A 17,913-nucleotide genomic window follows, 5' to 3' on the forward strand; every position below is an offset into this window, starting at 1 on the left:
GAGCCTCCGGCTGCAGCAGCTCTTCCACTCGTGCCGGCGTCCGCCTTGAAGAGCCCTCTGTGCCCTGCATCCAGGGGTTTGGCACGGACTTCTGCAAGCCACCGAGACAGGCGCCAAGGCCGGAGGGTGACGGGCAGAGTCCNGCCATTTTGTCATGCTGCCGCACCGCGTCTCCGCCCCCGCCTGTAAGCGCCGTGCCTGGTGACCGCTGGGGCTGGCCTCCCCGTTCCCAGAGCCCTCTGAGCCTGGGCCCCTCCTTGAGGGCGCGTGGGACCGAGGGCTCCAGCCTCGAAAGTCACCAGGCTCGGTGAAGGCCTGGGGCCTTGGCTCAGGCGTGCAGGCCCCGCTCAGCCGCCTTTTCTGAGGGCTCCGGGCGCGGACATGCCGGGTCACCGGCTGTTTCCCTCCGTCACCGGAGTCTGTGTTCCCGCCTGGCTCTCTGCTCTCCCGAAGACCGTCTCCAGAGACCCCGGCGACCGTGAACTCTCTTCTTCCCCAGGGACAGGACAGAGACGGGGAAGACAGAGACAGCAAGGAGGGCAGCCAGCATAGGAAGCGGAAGAAGCGTCCCCCGCCTAAGGCGCCGTTCGGGCCCCCTCCGCCCTCTCCCGTCGGGGAGCCGGGCCAGGGAGGCTGTCACCAGAGCTGCCTGCGGTCTCCCGTGTTCCTGGTGGACCGGCTCCTGAAGGGGCTGTTCCAGTGCTCGCCCTACACGCCGCCGCCCATGCTCAGCCCCATCCGCGAGGGCTCCGGGCTGTACTTCAACACGCTCTGTTCCACCTCCGCTCGCTCCGGGCCCGACAGGCTCATCAGAGGCGTGATTGGTGAGNTGGTCTGTGAGCCCCACTGCTGTCCGGAGGCGTCCCGGGGCCATCCGGAACCAGCAGCCTTCTAGGTGCTTAGGACCGTTTAGCCTGACCGCCCTTCTGCCTGGCCTTTGAGTAATTTTTGACAGTTTTGTTCAGATACAATTCAAGTGCCGTACGAATCACCATTTAGAGGACACGGTATTTTTTCGTTTATTTTCAGGGTTGTGTGCTGGTCACACAATCTAATTTTAGAGCATTTTTGTCAACCCTCCGAAGAAGCACCGTACCCTTTGCAGTCACATACACACACACACACACACACACACACACACACACACACACACNGGATGTGCCCCATGCAGGTACTGTGTGTAACTGGAATCATACAGTAGGTATGTTTTGTGTCTGGTTCATACACTTAGCGTCCGTCTTCACCCATGTTATCGTATGTATCTGTGCGTCATCCCTTTTTATGGCCAAATAATCCCTTTGTCTGGACACATCCCGTTTTATTTGTCCGTGATCAGTTGCTGGGCATTTGGGTCGTTTCTGTCCTTCGGCTTCTGTGAAGAATGCTCCTCGTGAACATTCACATACAGGATGTTGTTGGACCTGTGTTTTCATTTCTCTCGGGTGTACGCCTGGGGGTGCAGTTGTGGGTCAGAGGTCAGCTCTGCGTGTAACCATTTCAGGAGCCACTGGACTCTTTTCCAAAATGACGGAACCGTTATAACTTCCTGCCAATATTGTACGAAAGTTCAGTTGTTCCACATCCTTGTCAACGCTTGCAATCATTGTTTTCTTCCCCGGCCATCCTAGTGTGTAGAGTGGTTTTGATCTGCATTTCCCTGATGGCCAATGAGACTGAACATCTTTCCATGTGCTTCCTGTCCATTCGTAACCTTGTCAGATCCTTTGCCCATTTTTGGAATTGCGTCACTACCTTTTTTATCACTGAGTTGTAAAACTTTCTTACATATTCTGGAATTGACCCCTTTATCAGATATACGGTGTGCAAATTCTTTCCCATTTTGTGCAGTCTTTTTATTTGTGGTCTTGTTTGCAGTACTAGAGTTTTAAATTTTGATGAAGTCCCATTTATTCTTTGTCACTTGTGCTTTCGATGTTGTATAAGCTAAGGTTTTGCCTGACTAAAGGGCACAAAGATTTACTTCTGTGTTTTCTTGTGAGTTTTGTCATTTTAAGTCTTAAATTTATGTCTCATCCATTTTAAGTTAACTTATATATTGTGTAAGAAACTCATTCTTTTGCATGTGGATATCATTTGTTCCAGCACCATTTGTTGAAAAGACTGTTCTTTTCCTGTTCAGTCAGCTTGGCCTGTGGAAAACCAATTGACCATAAGTGGTTTGAGATTTTTCTTCTTATTTAAAACAGACATTTACAGCTATAAACTTCTCTCAGAGCACTGCTTTAGTTAGATTTCATAAGTTTTAGTATGTTGTATTCTGATTTTCACTTAGCTCAAAAATATTTCCTAGTTTCTCTTTTGATTTTTTTTGATACACTGTTTGTTAAGGACTGTGGGCTGCTTAATTTCCACAGATGTGTGAATTTTCCAAATTGCCTTTTTAAAACTGATTTTTAATTTAATCCTATTGTGGTCAGAGAACATATTTTGTATTAGTTCAGTGCTTTTAAGATTTTTGAAGCATTTTTATGGGCTAGAATATGTTCTGCCCTGGAGAATGTTCCATGTGTGCTTGAGAAGTGTGTATTCTCTTGATGGTGGAATGCACTGTAGATGTCTGCAATGTCTAGTTACTCCAAGTATTCTACTTCCTATTGATCTTCTGCCTGGTTGTCCTATCCACTATTGAAAGTATTGAAATCTCCAAGTATTATTTTTTAATTGTCTATTTTATCCTTCAATTCTGTCAATTGTTGCTTTATGTATTTATGGACTCTGTTTTTAGGTGCATTCATGTTTATATAGTTGCCATATTTTCCTGATGGCTTGAACTTTTATTATGGTATTCTTTATCATCACTGTGATAATTCTATCATTATCTCTAGTAATATTTTTTGTTTTAATGTCTAATTTGCCTCACATTAGTATAGCCATTCCACCTCTTTTATGGTTGTTGTTTGCTTGGTATATTTCTTTCTGTTCTTTTACTTTCGACCTGTTTGTGTCTTTGAAAATAAAGCGTGTCTCCTACAGACAGCTTTGGTTGCATCATGTATTTTTTTTAATCCAGTCTGACAAACTACCTTTTGTTTTGTTTGTTTAAGCATTCTCATTTAATGTTATATTGATATGGTTGGATTTACATCTGCCATTTTGCTTTTTATTTTCTATTTCTCTCATGTTATTTTCTCTTTCTGTTCCTTATTTGCTTTCTTTGGTACTGAGTGAATATTTTCTTGTATAACCTGTCAATTCCTTTAATTTTTCACTTTTCCGAGTCATTTCTTAGGAATTGCTGTAGGATTTAAAACATACATCTTGGGGCGCCTGAGTGGCTTAGTCGGTTAAGCGTCCGACTTTCGCTTAGGTCATGATCTTGCGGTTCATGGGTTTGAGCCCCGCATCGGGCTCTGTGCTGACGGCCAGCTCAGAGCCTGGAGCCTGTTTCAGTCTGTGACTCCCTCTCTCTCTGACCCTCCCCTGCTCACGCTGTCTCTCTCTCTCCTAGAAATAAATAAAAATATTTAAAAAAATAAATAAATAAAAAAATAAAACATACATCTTAATTTATCAGAGTATGTTTAGTTGTATTATAGCTTAACAATAAAATATAAAAATAGTGCTATATAGTTGAATTCCTTTTAACCGTTTTGCTATTCTTATTTATGTGTGTGTATACATATGTATATGTATGTGTATGTGTATATATATATGTATATATATATATATGTGTGTGTGTGTGTGTGTAACATCTATCTATTAGAAACCCAGAAATAGGGGCATCTGGGTGGCTTAGATGGTTAAGCATCTGATTTGGTTTCAGCTCAGGCCATGATCTCATAGTTCATGAGGTCAGGCCCCACACTGGGCTCCGTGCTGGTAGCACGGAGCCTGCTTGGGATTCTCTCTCTCCCTCACTATGCCCCTCTCTCACTCATACTCGCATGCTCTCCCTCAAAATAAATAAACATTTAAAAAAAAGAAACCGAGAAATACATTTTCATAATTATCACTTTATATAATTTTATGTTATGTGAAAAAAGATAATAGAGGAAAACAGGCATTATTTATAGAGTTTGTTATATCAACCTTCTTATTTACCATTACAAATAACTTCCATTTATTCCTGTGGATTCAGGTTACCATCTGGGGTATTATTTATTTTCTCTATTGCAACTCCTTTGTGCTATTATTGTCACAGTGTATTTTTGTATATTATAGGCCCACAATACATACTGTTTTATGCAATTGCTTTTTAAGTCAATTAAGAGAAGAAATATGTGATTTTACTTTTATAATCACCCATCTAATTACCTTTACCAGCACCCTTTGTTTTTTGTTTTGTTTTGTTTTGATTGACATTACTATCTGGTGTCGTTTGCTTTCAGTCTGAAGAACTTTCTTTAGTGTTTATTATCATTATGGAGATATAATTTACATACAATTTATTCCTTTAAAACATGTGATGCGGTGGGTTTAATTACATTCAGAGCTGCAGCCATTACTACCATCAATTTTCAGGCATTGTCACCTACACAAGAAGCCCCACGCTCATTAGCAGCCACTCCCCCACNTTAATCTGGACATTCCACATATGTGGAATCCTATAGTATATGGTCTTTTGTGACCGTCTCCTTTCACTTAGCACAATGTTTTCTGGATTCGCTTCTGTTGCAGTTTGCATCAGTATCCCATTCCTTTTGATGACTGAATGCTATTCCACGTTTACTGTTTCTCGTAAGACAGATCTCGCTACAGTCTTCTCAGTTTTTATTTATCTGAGAATCACCTTGTTTCACCTTTATGTTTGAAAGGTAGCTTGCTGGATGTGATTCTTGGTTGACAGTTTTGTACTCTGAGAATTTTGGATATGTTATCCCATTGCTTTCAGACCTCCACTGTTTCTGATGAGAAGTCTGCTGTGAATCTTACTGGGGTGCTCTTGCATGGAACACGCTGGTTTTCTCTTTCTACTCTCAACATCTTTATCTCTTGTTTTCAACATTTTGCCTATGATGGGTCTAGATGTAGATCTCTTTGTGTTTGTTCTATTTGGAGTTTATAGAGTTTCCTATATTTTTTTTTCTTTTCCCTTTCCTTTTCTGTTTTTCTTTTCTTATCTCCAGATATGGGAAGTTTTCAGCTGGTGTATCAAAGCCATGATACTTTACATGTTTTTCTGTTCCTTCCTCCTCTTTTTCTCATTTACTCTCTGTATAAGTATTTTGCTGCATTTTGTGATGTCCCACATTTCTCTGAGGCTCACTACATTTTCCTCCATTCTTTTTTTCTCTCTGTTCTTCAGATTACATTGATTTTCCATTGATTTCCATTGATTTTTTTTTTAATGTTTATTTTTGAGACAGATCATGAGTGGGGGAGGAGAGGGACAGAGAGAGAGAGGGAGACACAGAATCTGAACCAGGCTCCAGTCTCTGAGCTGCCAGCACAGAGCCTGACTCTTGCAAACCGTGAGATCATGACCTGAGCCAAAGTCGGATGCTTAACTGACTGAGCCACCCAGGTGCCCCTCCATTGATCTCTGAGTTTGCTGATCATTTCTTCTGCCAGCTCAAATCTGTTGAGCTTCATTTTGGTTATTGTACTGTTTTATTTTGGGGGGAAAACGTAAGTGCAGGAAGGACAGAGCGGGGGACAGAGGGTCTGAAGTGGGCTCTGCGCTGAAGGGCTGACAGCAGTGAGCCGGATGTAGGGCTCAAACTAATGAACTGTGAGAGATCATGACCAGAGCCAAAGTCAGACGCTCAACTGACTGGGACACCCAGTTGCCCCTATTGTACTTTTTTAACCCCAGAATTTCCTTTTTTTTAAGGTTTTTTTTATTTACTTTTGAGAGAGAGAGACAGTGTGAGCAGGGGAAGGTCAGAGAGAGGGAGATACAGAGTCCGAAGACAGGCTCCAGGCTCTGAGCTAGCTGTCAGCACAGAGACCGATGTGGGGCTTGAACCCACAAACTGTGAGATCATGACCTGAGCCAAAGTCAGATGCTTAACCAACTGAGCCACCCAGGCGCCCCTAACCCCAGAATTTCTATTTGGTTCTCTTTTATAGCTTCTGTCTCTTCATGGTATTGTGCCCTTGATAAGAAATCTTCATCACACCCTCCTTTAGTTATTTCAGGATGGGAGCTGTGGGGAGAGGGAGCCTGCCTCCTTGGGTGCACCCGCTGTGAGTAGGGCATGCTGGGCAGAGTGTTTGTTACACAGACCTGGGGGGCGGGGCGTGTAAGGGGTGGGCAGGTACCACAGACTGTTGCTCTTCCTACCAATATTTAGTCATTTTTTTGAACGAGTAATTCCTAAGATGCTGGGTGCCTTAAGGACAACTTCCAGAGACTTTAACTTACTGTTTTTCAAAATGATTTTCATCAGTTCATTTGTTGTTCTGCTGAGTTCCTTACTCTGCTTTTTACAAGTCCAGTCCCCCTTCCTGCAATCTTTTTTGAAGTTCTGTTTTATTGTGGGGGTGCCCGGTGGCTCAGTCAGTTAAGCGTCTGACACTTGGTCTCAGCTTAGGTCTTGAACTTGGGGTCATGAGTTTGGGCCCCACATTGGGCTCCATGCCAGATGTGAAGCCTACTTTAAAAAAAAATTGTGTTTTATTATGACAAGAATAGTTAACATAAGAGTAACATAAACCTCTAGAGCTTATTCATCTTGCTTAACTGATACTTTCTGCTCATTGAGCAGTAAATACCCACTTCCCACCACTCCCAGCCCCTGGCAACTACCATGCCACTCTAACTATGTGAAATTGACTATTGTAGATACTTCTGTTAGCAGATTCATGCAGTATTTCCTTCTTTGTGCCTTGTTTAACTTGGCATAATGTCCACAAGGTTTATCCATGTTGTTGTATATTGAAAGTTCCTTCAAAAAAAAAAAAAGTTCAATAGTATTCCATCGTATGTAAATACCACATTTTCCTTTTCCACTCCTCTGTCAATGGACATTAGATTGTGTCCACTACTGTGAATAGCATTGAGCACACATTGGAGTGCAGATGTTCCTTTGAGATACTGATTTCACCTCTTTTGGATAAATACCCAGAAGTGGGATTGCTGGATCATATGGTAGTTCTGTTTTTAATTTCTTGAGAAACTTCCTTACCATACAACCTTAAAGAGCCTGCACCCCCAGATCACTTACGGACCGTCTTCTTGAGGCTTTCTGTTGTGTGTTTTCTAGATCAAGTGGAAGGCTCTTTTGGCATCTGCATGGTAAAGGATGACACCAAGATCAGCATTGAACCGTGAGTTGGAAAAGAGTTGGGTTCTTCCCAAAGTGGGGGCACTTTTACCCTCCTTGTGAGCTGGCGTCCATTTCTCCCAAGGAAAAACATCATAGGGGACCATGTCTACCTCCAGAGTCTCCCTAAAACAGAGGTGGTGTGTTTCTGTGGGTGGATGTGGGAAGCCCCCCAGGTATTCCTTTGGTCCAGACATACCACAGTTAGGGCCGGGGATCAGAATGTCCAGGACCCTGGGGTTCCACGTAGAGTTGGTGATGGTCCAGTGCAAGAGCCTGGAGTGTCCTTGGGTCGTGGCTAGATAAACCTGGCCCTGGACGTGGAAGGCTGTCAGGCGTCAGCACGTACCTCCCTATCCTAGACCGGAAGACACACCCGAAGCCAGAGATAGGAGTAAGAGACATCCGAGAAAGGAAGGAAGTACTCCTCAAGAGGTTTCTGGGATGCCTGCACGTGTCTGTGGGGGATAATGGGATGCTCAACAGATGTGACAGAGGCAGATGGTTCCCGCAGGGCACACCGCACTTCTCGGTCGCATTTCCCATCTTGGTCACATGTGTGTCTCGTGTGTCTGTGTGCGTGGCCTCGTTTCAGACACATCAACATAGGAAGCCGGTTTCAGGCTGAGATCCCAGAGCTCCGGGAGAGGTCGCTTGCTAGAACGGAGGGCCATGTAGCTCCTCTGGTCTGGAAGCCGTGGGGAGATGTGACGACCAACCCGGAAACACAGGACAGAGGTGGCTGAGACTTGGCGGCCGCATCCCCAAGCACCCTGCCCCCACCCCACCCCATCTTAGGACTTCTCCCAGTTCTCACCTGGGCCAGGAAGCATCGGATGATGCTTGGCGCACTATCGCTTCTCTTTGAGCCGCGGTCTCCCGCGCCCACCTCCCTTCTCGCCCGATTCCGATTCCGGGCTGTTCAGAGCAAGCACTCGTCCCTCCCTTCCCTCGCCCCTCCCCTCCCCTGTCTGCGTTCAAGGGGCCCCTCTCTGTGCATCAGGGAAGTGTCCGCCCTGGTGCTTGCTGACCCTGTATGTCTCTCCTCTCTCACCCTCTGCTGGGACCACTTGCTGGACACAGTGACCGAGCTCTGCAATGTGGCCTGCTCCAGCGTGATGCCGGGAGGGGGCACCAACCTGGAGCTTGCCCTCCACTGCCTGCACGAGGCCCAGGGCGACGTCCAGGTGAGGTGGAGGCAGGGGCAGTGCGAGGGGGGCCTGGGGAAGCTCCCTGCTCCCCCGGGGCTGGGGGCTGCAGGCGCCTGCAGTGTGCCATCTGCTCCGGGCAGCGTGGCTCACGGAAAGTGAAGGCAGACCAGGTCCTCCTTCCGTGGCTTCAGGGTCGGTGTGGTCCTTGTGAGCTGCAGACACGGGCCCCGTGAGCCAGCTGCCCCTGCTGCAGCAGCCAGGCCCCGGGGAGCCGCAGCCCCGCGCACCCCACTCAAGTCCCGCACTGGCTGGGCTTGCTTAGTTTTTTAAAAACGTTTCTTAGTTTAGTTTTTTGAGAGACAGAGTGCAAACAGGGGAGGGGCAGAGCGAGAGGGAAACACAGAGACTGAACCAGCTTCAGCCTCCAAGCTGTCGATGCTGGGCTTGAACGCCCGAAAGCAAGATCATGACCCGAGCCGAAGTCGGATGCTCAGCCAACTGAGCCCCCCAGGCGCCCCTGATTGGGCATATTTCCCGAGGTCACTCTCTTCGATTAAAAGCCCGTGCGTGAACCCCCCAGATGCAACAGAAGTGCCTTGGCTTAGTCCCAGGACCCTCCTCACGTTCTTGCCATTTCGACAAGAAGCCGACACTGAGGAGTGGGAGGGGAAAGTGCCATCACCCGAGCCAGGTCCGCAAGAGTCAGGTGCCACAGCCATGGCGTTTCCTTGAGCCAAGAGGCAGTGGCCGGCACGTGGGAGGTGCCCGGCACAGTCGTCGTCACGTATGGACAGGGTTCTGCGGAGCGCTCAGGCACGTCGTGTGACCAGGGCCGACTAGGGGCCCCATCTTGGTTTCACGCTGCTCCCGCCGACCTGAAATTGTTAATAATGTGTGAACAGGGGGCCTGTGTTTTCATTTTGCCCTGGGTTCCCCAGATTACACGGCTGGACCTGACTGGGGCTACTCTGGTGAGCAGGCCAAAATCCCTCTCTTTGTGGGCTCACATCTTAGAAGAGTCAAACAGGAAATAGGTTTTAAATTTTCCTTTTTATATTTATTTGTGAGAAAGAGAAAGCGTGAGCAAGGGAGGGTCAGAGAGAGAGCAAGACAGAGGATCCAAAGCAGGCTCTGTGCCGACAGCAGCCAGCCCGACGCGGGGCTCAAACTCACCAACCACGAGATCATGACCTGAGCAGAAGTCAGCCACTCAACCGACTGAGCCACCCAGGGGCCCCTAAAATAGGAAATACGTCCTAAAAATTGTTGGTGACTAGCATTAGGAAGAACATAAAGGAGGGCAGCGGTCGAGAGCAGGGCTATTCCAAACGCTGGTCCTTGATGAAGGAAGGAGCTCGCGCCAGAATAAATCCCCACACGTTTCCCGCCTCGGGAAAATCTTGCCGCGAGGCATCCGTGTCAGCGCCCTGAGCAGTGTGCTCAGACGTGCGCTCCCTGTGCCCACATGTGGTTCATGGTGGTGGCCGGTCTGTGGGCCACGCACGTTCCGAGCAGTAGGGCCAGAGAAGGCCTGAGGGAGGGTTCTAAGTGGGATTTTCAAAATTTTTAATGTTTACTTTTTTTTTTTTTTAAAGAACATTTATTTCTAGGAGAGAGAGAGACAGCATGAGCAGGGAAGGGTCAGAGAGAGAGGGAGATACAGACTCTGAAATTGTCTCCAGGCTCTGAGCTGGCAGTCAGTACTGAGCCCGACGCAGGGCTCGAACCCACGAACCGCGAGATCATGACCTAAGCGAAAGTCGGACGCTTAACCGACTAAGCCACCCAGGCGCCCCTAATGTTTACTTTTATTTGAGAGAGAGACAGAACGTAAGCAGGGGGAGGGACAGCGAGAGGGAGACACAGAATCGGAAACAGGCGCCAGGCTCCGAGCAGTCAGCACAGAGCCCGACGCGGGGCTCGAACCCACGAACCGTGAGGCCATGACCTGAGCTGAAGTCTGATGCTCAACCGACTGAGCCACCCAGGCGCCCCTCTAGGTGTTTTCTAAATGGATGAAAGACACGCTCGCCTGGCGCGCCCCTCCTGTTTCAGGTCGCCCTGGAGACCCTCCTACTCAGAGGACCCCAGAAGCTGCAGACCCACCCACTGGCTGACTACCGCTACACAGGTGACTGGGGCGAGACGGGGCGGGTTTTGCCTGGCCGCGACCTTGGGAGCAGTGGGTCCCGAGAGCCAGCTCTCAGGGGGGCTTTCACCTGCCCTTCCCGCAGGGCCTGTCCTCTCCGGGGGCGGCTTTGGGGGCGCGGTTTCTGCTAGTTGCATCCTACCCTCTCCCTTTCTTGGGGTTCCCTCGTGGGCTCTGCCCGGCCAGCGGGGCAGCCTGGGGTGCGGCGGCGGGGCTCGCCAGCCCTGGAGCCACACCGCCAGGGCTGTGGCCTCAGCAAGTCCCTCAGCGGATGGGAGCCTCAGTCCGTAAAGAGGAGACGGCGACGGTCCCTGCCTGCTAAGGTTTGGGTGAGGGTTGCATGAGGCTGAGCAAGTGAGGGGCTCAGCAAGCAGCTCAACACGTAACTGCGCTTGGTAATGGCAGCTGTAGAAAGGAGGGGCCCGCACTTCAGCCCTTCCTTCCCCCTCTCGCCTGTTTCTCTAACAGGTTCAGACACCTGGACCCCCATGGAGAAGAGGCTTTTCAAGAAGGCGTTCTGCACCCACAAGAAGGACTTTTACTTGATACACAAGACGGTAAGGTGAACGTGGGTGCGGGTGTAGACAAGGCCCCTCCTCACACAGCTGAGCCGGGCTAGAGCCGGCGGGCCCACCGGGGTGACTGCTGGGCTTGGATCGCAAACAGTTCCTATTTTAAAACGCCATGGTCGTGGGGCGCCTGGGGAGCTTGGTCGGTTAAGCGTCCGACTCAGCTCAGGCCATGATCTCATGGATCGTGGGTTCGAGCCCCGCATTGGGCTCTGTGCTGACTGCCAGCTCAGAGCCTGAAGCCTGTTTCAGATTCTGTGTCTCCCTCTCTTTCGGACCCTCCCCTGCTCGCGCCGTCTCTCTCTCTCTTGAAAATAAATACACATTAACAAAAATTATAAATAAGTGAATATCAGTCCAAGATGGTTGATGGTGTGGTTCGGGTCGCCTGTTCCCTTACTGTCTGCTCGCTCCAGCAGTTACCGCGAATGGGACGTTAGGGCGCGCGGGTGTGGCCATGGCCCGTTCTCCCTGGGGTTCTGTCAGGTTTTGCTGCATGTGTGTTGAAGCGCTGGTTCAGATGCATAAACACTTAGGATTCTTAGGTCCTCTTGATTAAATTGACCATTTTATCCTTGTGAACCGACTTCCTTTATCTCTGCTATTATTTTTTGCTCCAAAATCTATTTTCCTATTCTAACAGCAGCCAACCTCTCCACTTTCTCAGAATGGGTGATGCGTGTTCGCACAGAATATCTTTCTTCGTCCTCTTACTTTTAACGTATCAGTATTTTTATGTCTAAGTGTCCTTATGTGTGTTCGATGTTGCTTTTTTAACGTGTTTTAATTGAAGTACAATTAACATAAAGTGTTACATTAGTTTCCGGTGTACGATATACTAATTCTGCAATTCTGTACATCGCTCAGTGCTCCTCAAGATAACTGTGCTCTGGGGGCGCCTGGGTGGCTGAGTCAGTTAGCCGTCCAGCTCTGCCTCACATCATAATCTCATGGTTCGTGGGTTCGAGCCCCGTGTCGGGCTCTGTGCTGACAGCTTGGAGCCTGGAGCCTGCCTCAGACTCTGTGTCTCCCTCTCTCTCTGCCCCTCCCCTGCTCTCTCTCTCTCTCCCCCTCTCAAAAATAAATAAACACTAAAAAAATTGAAAAATTAAAATTAAAAAAGAAAATAAGGATACTCTTAATCCCCTTCACCCGTTTTTCATCCCCCCGCTTCCCCCCTGCCCCCCGGTAACCAGCGGTTTGTTCTCTGTAGTTAAGAATCTGTTTCCTTGGGGCACCTGGGTGGCTCAGTTGGTTAGGCGTCCAACTCTTGATTTCAGCTCGGGTCATGATCTCAGTTTGAGTTCGAGCCCTGCCTTGGGCTCTGCGCTGACAGTGTGGAGCCTGCTTGGGATTCTCTCTCTGTCTTCTCTTTCTGCCCCTCCCCCACTCAAAATAAATAAATAAACATTTTTTAAAAAGAATCTGTTTTCTTACTTGTCTCTTTTTTTCTTTTTTTCTTTGTTTTTCAGTTGTTTTTAAATTTCATATGTGAGTGAGATCCTGTGGTATTTGTCTTTCTCCAATTAACTTAATTTCACTTAGCGTTATACTCTCCAGCTTCATCTGTGTTGTTGCAAATAGCAAGATTTCATTCTTCTTTATGGTTGAATAATATTCCATTGTATCCCTTTTTAAAAAAGTATTTGGGGGGCGCCTGGGTGGCTTAGTCGGTTAAGCGTCTGACTTTCGCTTAGGTCATGATCTCGTGGTTCGTGGGTTTGAGCCCCGCGTCGGGCTCTGTGCTGACTGCCAGTTCAGAGCCTGGAGGCTGTTTCAGAGTCTGTGACTCCCTCTCTCTCTGACCCTCCCCTGCTCACGCTGTCTCTCTCTCTCTCTCTCCTAGAAATAAATAAAAAATATTTAAAAAAAATATTTGGTATTTTAGTTAGGGTGCTTAGACCATTCACATTTAAATTCTTTTTTTTTTTAATATTTTATTTATTTCTAGGAGAGAGAGAGAGAGAGACAGCGTGAGCAGGGGAGGGTCAGAGAGAGAGGGAGTCACAGACTCTGAAACAGCCTCCAGGCTCTGAACTGGCAGTCAGCACAGAGCCCGACGCGGGGCTCAAACCCACGAACCACGAGATCATGACCTAAGTGAAAGTCGGACGCTTAACCAACTAAGCCACCCAGGCGCCCCTAGACCATTCACATTTAAAAAAATTTTTTTTGTTTATTTTTGAGACAGAGAGAGACAGAGCATGAGCAGGGCAGGGTCAGAGAGAGAGGGAGACACAGAATTGGAAACAGGCTCTAGGCTCTGAGCTGGCAGTCAGCACAGAGCCCGACGTGGGGCTCGAACTCACAAACTGTGAGATCATGACCTGAGCCAAAGTCAGACGCTTAACCCACTGAGCCACCCAGGCGCCCCTAGACCATTCACATTTAACACGATTATTGAGATGGTTAAGTTCAACTCCATCATCTCACTGTTTGGTTTCTGTTCGTCTCCTCTGATCTTTGTTTCCCCTTTCTGCTTTTTCTGTCTTCTTTGGGATTATTGGAGTAGTAAATTTTAGGATTTTGTCTTATCTCCTAATGTTGGCTTTTCGGCTATAACTCGTTACTACTTTGGTGGTTGCATTAGGGTTTTTAACTATACATCCTTAACTCACCACAGTCGAAACTTCAAGTGATTAGGTAACACTTTGCGTGCAGAAGATTTGTGTACTTCCATCTCTGCTCCTGGCCTTTATATTATTATTGTGATGCATCTTATTTTCTATATGTTATCAACCTCACGATACCTTATTATCATTTTTGTTTGAACAGCCAGTTATTTTTAGAGAGATTTCAATAATATGAAGTCTTATGTTTTACCCATGTAGTTACTATTTTCACAGCTATGCATCCCTTTGTGTATGTCTGTGTTTGCATCAGGTATCATTTTCCAGAAGGAAATAGATGTAAATCCTTTTACATTCCTTGTGGTGCAGGTTTGCTAGTAATGGGTTTTTCCAGCCTTTGTGTATCTAAAAACGTCTTTATTCTGGGGGGGGCGCCTGGGGTGGCTCAGTCAGTTAAGCGTCTGATTTTCAGCTCAGGCCATGATCTCACGGTTCGTGAGTTTGAGCCCCGTTTCGGGCTCTGCACTGGTGGTGCGGAGCCTGCTTGGAATTCTGTCTCTCCCCCTCTCTCTCTGCCCCTTCCCCATTTGTGCGTGCACTCCCTCTCTCTCTCTCTCCAAATAAATAAACGTTTCTAGAAAAATCTCTACTTTGCCTTCATTTCTGAAAGCTATCTTTGCTAAGGTATGGAATTCTAGTTTGACAGTTTTTTTTTTTTAATTCTTGAAGAAATTTATAGATGTTGCTCTAGTTTCTTCTTGCTTTTATTGTTTCCAGCGTGAAATCTCCTGATTTCCTTGTCTTTGTTCCTATGCACAAATATGTCTTTTGTTTGTTTTGTGGCTGCTGTTTGTATGAGTTTTTCCTTATTACTGGTTTTGAGCGGTTTTATTACGGTGTGTGCTTTGCCGTGGTTTTCTCCTTTTTTGTTTTCTTATGGATGGTGTTTGTTGAGCTTCTTACATCTGTGGGTTTGTAGTTTTCATTAAATTGGGGGATATTCAGCCTTCCTTCTTCAAATATGTCTTGTGTCCCTTCCTTTTCCTTCAAGGACCGCACTGGTGTGTGTGCGTGTGTGTATGTATGTGTGGCTTCCTGCACTTGCTGCACGGCTCACTGAGACTCTTCTTCATTTTTTCCACTGCTTTCCCTCTGTGTGGTTCATTTTGGATGGTTTCTATCACTGTGTCTTCAAGTTCACTCGTCTTCCCTTATGCGGTGCTGAGTCTGCCATCCTCCCATGCTGTGTAATTTTCAGGTTAAACTTTTTTTTTTGTCCCTAAAAGTTCTCTTTGGGTCTCTTTTTTTATTTTTATTATTTTGTTAATGTTTATTTATTTTTGAGAGAGAGAGAGAGAGAGAGATAGCATGAGCAAGGGAGGGGCAGAGAGAGGACAGAATCCGAAGCAGGCTTCAGGCTCTGGGCTGCCAGCAGAGAGCCTGATGTGGGGCTTGAACTCACAGACCACAAGATCATAACCTGAGTCGAAGCCGGATATTTGACCGACTGAGCCACCTAGGCTCTTTGGGTCTCTTTTATATCTTCCATGTCTCTGCTTACTTTTTTGATCATATATGATGCAAATATAACCATATTTAATGTCCTTCGCTGCTAGTTCTAACATCTGTGTGTGTTCTGGGTTGATTTTGACAGATTGACTTTTCTCCCCATTGTATATTTTCCTGCTTCTTTGCATGCCTGGTGATTTTTCATTAGATTCTAGGCATTGTGGATTTCAGCTTGTTGGTGCTGGATACTTTTGCACTCTTATAAATATTCTTGAACTTTGTTTTGGCACAGGGTTACTTGAAAACAACATTTTCCTTTTTTATAAAATTTAATCTATTTTGAGACACAGAGAGAGAGAGCGCACACACATGTGTGCGGGTTGGGGAGGGGCAGAGAGAGACGGAGAGAGACGCTCTCAGGCAGGCCCCTGTGCTGTCGGAGCCTGATGCGGGGCTCAGTCCCACGACCCTGGGGTGATGACCTGAGCCAAAGTCAAGAGTCAGACGTTTAATGGACCAAGCCCCCCACGTGCCCCACAACTTGTTCCTTTGGGGTATTGCTGTTAGGTGTTTTACCGTGGGACCAGAACAGCTTCCATCTAAGGCTAATGAATTATTCTTTTTTTTTTTTTTATTTCTAGGAGAGAGAGCGAGACAGCGTGAGCAGGGGAGGGTCAGAGAGAGAGGGAAACACAGACTCTGAAATAGGCTCCAGGCTCTGAGCTGGCAGTCAGCACAGAGCCCGACGCGGGGCCCGAACCCACGAACCGCGAGATCATGACCCAAGCGAAAGTCGGACGCTTAACCGACTAAGCCACCCAGGCGCCCCTAATGAATTATTCTTTATGTCTGAGGCAGCAGCCTCCTCCTTACTCTACCAGTGCCCCCCGAGGCACTGAGGCCTGATGGGAAGTGACCAGGTTTCCCACCCCAGCTGGGGGGGACGCACCATTCCTGGCCCCGTGAAAGCCACGGGTGCCTTTGCCCCCGATCTTGCATGAGCCTGACCTCGCTTCGCCTGGTCTCTTCACACACACACTTGGCTGAACCTTGAGGGCACCTCCCCCCCGATCTCGAGTGTCTGTGCCGCTGTCTCCTCTGCTGTATTTTGTCCTGTGGACTCCTGCCACCCTGGTCCCAGGCGCTCGGCTCCTTCCTGTCGACTCCGACTCTGGGAAGCTGCCGGGCTCTGCCTGGGCCCGTCCCCCAGCTGTGGCCCGCTAACTGTCCCAAGGTGCTAGTTTTATTTTCTGCCTCTCAGAAAGACTTCTTTGACTGATGCCTGATGTCTTACCAACCGTCCTTTCCTATATTTTACCTGTGTCTTTTCACTGTGTTGGATGGAAGAGAGATCTAGCCCCTGTTGCTCTGTCTTGTTCGGAAGCAGACGTTCAACTTTTTTTTTTTTTTTTTTAACTCTGTGATATTCCCCAGGCGGGCAGGGATGTACTATTTTGACTCTTACTTTGTGAAGACACTCAAAGCTGAGAAAAATTACCGCGGAGGAGGCGTTTTCTGAAGTGAGCTCCAGATACGAGATGGCCCATTTAATGTACCGGCGCCATTTCTTTCCAGAGCCATGAAACCTTTCCACTGCGTTTTGTTTTTATAGAAGTTCTCGTCCGGTCCGTGGGTCACTTCTCAGTGGAGGGAGGAGCAAACGGTGGGGCCTGAGTGCCCAGGATCAAACGGTGCCCTCAGGATGGCCTCCTCCCCTCTGGCCGCTTTCCTCTGCACCTCAGGGCCCTGCCTGGCGGTCACCAAGGCTGTGAGGCGCCCCCCGCTGAGGGTGGCCTGCTTTCATTAGTCCCTGTGGGCAAGTGTGTGGCTGCTGGGCGCGATGACACAGGGAACATGCTGGAAGTACAGCTTCTAGGCCGCCTTCCCGCAGGGGAGCCTCCGGAGGGTGCGGGGGACCTGCCCTTCAGGGCCCGCAGAGCTTAGCCGGTGTTGACTCTGGTGGCTTCGCTCCGAACCCCGAACCCCTCATCAGCTGGGAGGACTTTGTGATTCTCTGCCCCTTGCAGCGAAGGGGTGCTGCCAGGCTGAAGCAGAGAGACATTTCAGGAAGGCTTTCAGAAAGGGACCAGCCCCAGGGGGAGGGGATTTAGGCGACGCGTGAGGCCCCTTGTGACGCGTGGCCCATAGCCGCCTTCTGTTTTCTTTCATTAGATTCAGACAAAGACGGTAGCCCAGTGTGTGGAGTATTATTACATCTGGAAAAAAATGATCAAGTTTGACTGTGGCCGAGCCCCAGGGCTGGAAAAGAGGGTCAGGAGAGAGCCAGAGGAGGCAGACAGGACAGAAGCCAAGGTAGACGGTCTGGGGGAAGGCGGGGCTGGAGTTCAGCCCTGATCCCAAGGCCTTGCCCGCCCAGGCCAAGGAGCGGGGAAGGGCGCCCGAGGGAAGGGTTTCCCTGCTGAGGAGAGCCTTCCCTTGGACGGTGGGGCCAGCACCCTCAGCCCGGCCTCTCTGCCCTCTGCAGGTCACTTGCAGCCCTCGGGAGAGACCCAGCCACCGCCCCACTCCCGAGTTCAAGATAAAGACCAAGAGTTACAGGAGAGAGCCCGTTCTCAACGCCAGCCCCAACGCCGGCCCCAACGCCGGCCCCAACGCCGGCCCCAACGCCGGCCCCAAGCGGACCCCTGAGCCGCAGGGGAGTGTGGAGGGCCAGGGCGTTTTCCCCTGCAGAGAATGTGAGAGGTACCAGCCCTTCCCCTGGGGGTGCACCCCCCC

General features: G+C 48.5%; 1 protein-coding gene across 1 annotated transcript in view; it reads left to right on the forward strand.

Annotated features, from left to right (window-relative positions):
• ZNF541 (zinc finger protein 541) overlaps nt 1–17,913 on the forward strand; it is a 37,390-nt gene that overhangs the window by 19,056 nt on the left and 421 nt on the right. Inside the window, 10 exon segments of the mRNA XM_077747182.1 lie at nt 75–143; nt 352–477; nt 479–824; nt 7,170–7,233; nt 7,825–7,967; nt 8,313–8,416; nt 10,436–10,511; nt 10,998–11,086; nt 17,350–17,490; nt 17,663–17,880. Coding sequence (XP_077603308.1) covers nt 75–143; nt 352–477; nt 479–824; nt 7,170–7,233; nt 7,825–7,967; nt 8,313–8,416; nt 10,436–10,511; nt 10,998–11,086; nt 17,350–17,490; nt 17,663–17,880 — 1,376 coding nt within the window.

This window comes from Crocuta crocuta, unplaced genomic scaffold (assembly GCF_008692635.1).
Source record: "Crocuta crocuta isolate KB4526 unplaced genomic scaffold, BGI_CrCroc_1.0 scaffold334, whole genome shotgun sequence".
NCBI lineage: Eukaryota > Metazoa > Chordata > Mammalia > Carnivora > Hyaenidae > Crocuta > Crocuta crocuta.